This window comes from Plectropomus leopardus, unplaced genomic scaffold (assembly GCF_008729295.1).
Source record: "Plectropomus leopardus isolate mb unplaced genomic scaffold, YSFRI_Pleo_2.0 unplaced_scaffold18079, whole genome shotgun sequence".
In the NCBI taxonomy this organism is placed as follows: domain Eukaryota; kingdom Metazoa; phylum Chordata; class Actinopteri; order Perciformes; family Serranidae; genus Plectropomus; species Plectropomus leopardus.
In genome coordinates this window covers 2,573-5,387 of record NW_024619474.1, presented here as the reverse complement: position 1 = coordinate 5,387, position 2,815 = coordinate 2,573, and the positions used below count along the sequence as shown (strand labels likewise).

At 37.6% G+C, this 2,815-nt stretch overlaps 1 protein-coding gene across 1 annotated transcript; it reads right to left on the bottom strand.

Moving 5' to 3' along the window:
• Positions 1-933: 933 nt before the first annotated feature.
• On the bottom strand, positions 934-2,596 carry LOC121964988 (ABC transporter H family member 4-like). Its single transcript, XM_042515157.1, has 2 exons — positions 2,024-2,596; positions 934-1,633 (listed from the first exon to the last, which is right to left on the bottom strand). Exons 1-2 carry the CDS (start codon positions 2,081-2,083, stop codon positions 1,301-1,303), a joined length of 393 nt encoding a protein of 130 aa, XP_042371091.1. The 5' UTR covers positions 2,084-2,596; the 3' UTR covers positions 934-1,300.
• Between the last annotated feature and the right edge of the window lie 219 nt (positions 2,597-2,815).

Here is a 2,815-nt window from a genome sequence, read left to right as displayed (position 1 = left end):
TAATGTACTTTTATTATTTACAGTTTGTTGCAATTATGACCAACCAATAAACTGAGGCTGTTAGGATCATCACACAGAGACGATGCATGCTTCCTTTTTCACCCTGGTGGATAATTGACAAACTGATAAACAAATAGGTTACAATATTATTTCCTCATGTAAGACAGCATTAGAAAGTAGGATAAAGGTTGTTGTTAAAACCTTATTCCCAGAAATATCCTTGAGACTTTTATTACATGTTTTTTCACAATTGCAAAGCTAATAATAGCATACAGATCAACTAGCCTGAGCCTCCGCTGGGAGAAGTAGCACAAAAGCATGAATGACACTTTTGTGACATAGTGATACCATCTTTGTCACTGCACCTGCTGACTCACCGGAGCATCATTCATGCTTGTTAACCCTTTTATTCCATTCTTGTCATTAACTTAATGTTACTGTACAATGTGTAGTAACAGTGTTTAAATTTGCTTCTGTATGTATGTGAGCTTATGTGGAAACGAGTCCTACCCGAAAAATTTAAATTAATTTGCTGTTTTAAGGCAAATATGAAAAGAGTTCTAGCGTATAACTTTGGCTGAAGTACAATATTTGGGAGTTGGTTCAGTATTAATATCAAATCTTCGTCATAAAACACAACAGAAGCTTGTCTGGAGCCACCACCCTGAATGGTATCTATCTCTCTGCCTCTTTTTATTCAAATAAAATATGATTTTTTTATTTTTTGGTGATATTCTCTAATTCAACAATTATTGTTTTTTGGACATACCAAGAAATTGTTAATACTGATTCTAATGTACAAATCATTTTACTAATATACAAAGAAACAGTTGCTTTAAAGGTCAACACAGCAACTACAGTATGATGATAAGAATAAAAATTTATTAATGAATTTATATCATATTTATACATGTATTATATATTTGATTGGCTAAACGTTTTTACAAAGGATGATAAATAGACCTACAGTGGCTATGTACAAAGTGTAAATGTGGCCTACGGATCAGGCTGCAGCAATCACTTCACAATGCAAACAAACTTAAACTCATAATGATTAACAGATATCTACTTCTTCCTTCATTTATCAGTGCAGAATCTGATTCAGAATCTGTCAAAATTACTATCTGGTTGATTAATAACTTGGCTCTATAGCTGAGACTCAAAAAACATTTCTTAATCTCACACACGAGATGTGTGTGTCTGAACGTGTATTTCCTCTATATAAAATATTCTAAAAACTCAGATTTGTGACGTAATCAAGAGTACTGACTCCCTCCAGCTGTGAGCCTCAAGAGGGCGCTCATTGCCAAAGGGCTTGAAGAAGAAATGATCCGAGCAGCAGACTGACAGAGGTGAAGATGCGGCTCTGTCCGCTCTTTGTAGTTTTGCCTCCCGTGCTCTTGGTCACTGTGGGTTTGAGTGCCGGCAGGGGGCCGGCTGTGGGTTTCTGGCTACTGTTGGGATTGGACCCTGTGGGCATGTTGTTGTTGTTGTTGTTGTAGTTGTTGTTGTTGTTGTCGTTGTCGTCGTCGTTGTTAGTAGTGATGTTACTGAAAGGCTGTGTTGGATCAGAGGTGTCATTGTATGGCATCATTGTGATAGGCCTACCCTGTGCTGAATCATCCTGTGTGGTCTGTGAAGGACAGAAGAGACGAACAGAAATTTATGACATAACATAGTATTGTTTTTGATGCTATGGAGTACAAGAAATTCTATTATATTACAAAAAATATTCAATGAAAGTTTGCTCCAATTTTGGCATTGATTTAAATGACAAAAAAATAATAAAATTGACACACGCAAGGGCATTAAAAAATGTTGACATTTCACAACAATGAATAAGTCCTATGGGTATTTGGTTTAATTAATTAGCATTTTGCTTTTGCAGTATAAATTGGGTCCTTTTTATCGTTACAACAAAAACAGATGATAAAATCTGATTTTCACTCTTTGAGATTTAGTTTTTCACTCTCATCTCTCGTTTTATCTTTCTCCTGTACAGCCAGTGAAGAGGATTTTTTACCTGCGCACAGACGAATCCCAGCAGCGCCAGTGAAAACAGCCCCAGGACAAGATACTTCATGTTGGATGAGAGATGATTTCCTCTTGAGGACAAACAGACAGCTGGAGATATCTTGTTAAAGCCTCACTGTTTTTTAACAGCACTTTTTTTTCTTTTCAAGGTCTGTCCCAGTCGTACACTTGTGTATCCTCGCTGAGTTTTGCAAAATGTCTTTTTTTTCCAGTGTCTGTCCTATATAAGGCAGTCAGATTTTCACCTGATACCCGTTTCCATTCAGGAAGCCTTGCCTTGTCTCCACCCCGGCTATGGACCACAAATGCAAAACCTCACACTGAGCCAACTGAAATCAGTCCAGATATGGATGTAAGAGATACTTGTCTCTGCTGTCTTTGTTCAGCAAAGTGACCCCAAACACTTAGTGTAACTGCAGCTCCTTTTACAGCTGTGACGGTCTGCAGAATGTGGTCAGAAACTCAGCGATTAATACTTAAAAATAAGTGATATCTTTAATGGCTTCGCTGATGACCTCTGCAGACATTTCAGCTCCCAGTAAAAACCTCATACATCTCTGGATACCAATTTGTCATGTCAGACAGTTTCAGTGTTTTTACCGAAGGAAATCATCTGGTTGGTTTGTTTTTCGGAAAGGAAGTGATATCTGCACTTTATCTGGCTCACAGTAAAAAAGTTTTGAACAATAAACACTGAAGAAATTCTAACCAGGAGTTCACACCTGGCACACGGCAGAAGTTTTAGCTTGTTGCAATCTGCAATCCTCACTGCTAGGTGCCA

Bases quoted from the DNA above. Each gene is read 5' to 3' on its own strand.
- LOC121964988 (XM_042515157.1), bottom strand. From the start codon at position 2,083: ATGAAGTATCTTGTCCTGGGGCTGTTTTCACTGGCGCTGCTGGGATTC. The intron at 1,634-2,023 runs GTAAAAAATCCT...TGTCCTTCACAG, and splicing joins TGGGATTCGTCTGTGCGCAG to ACCACACAGGATGATTCAGC.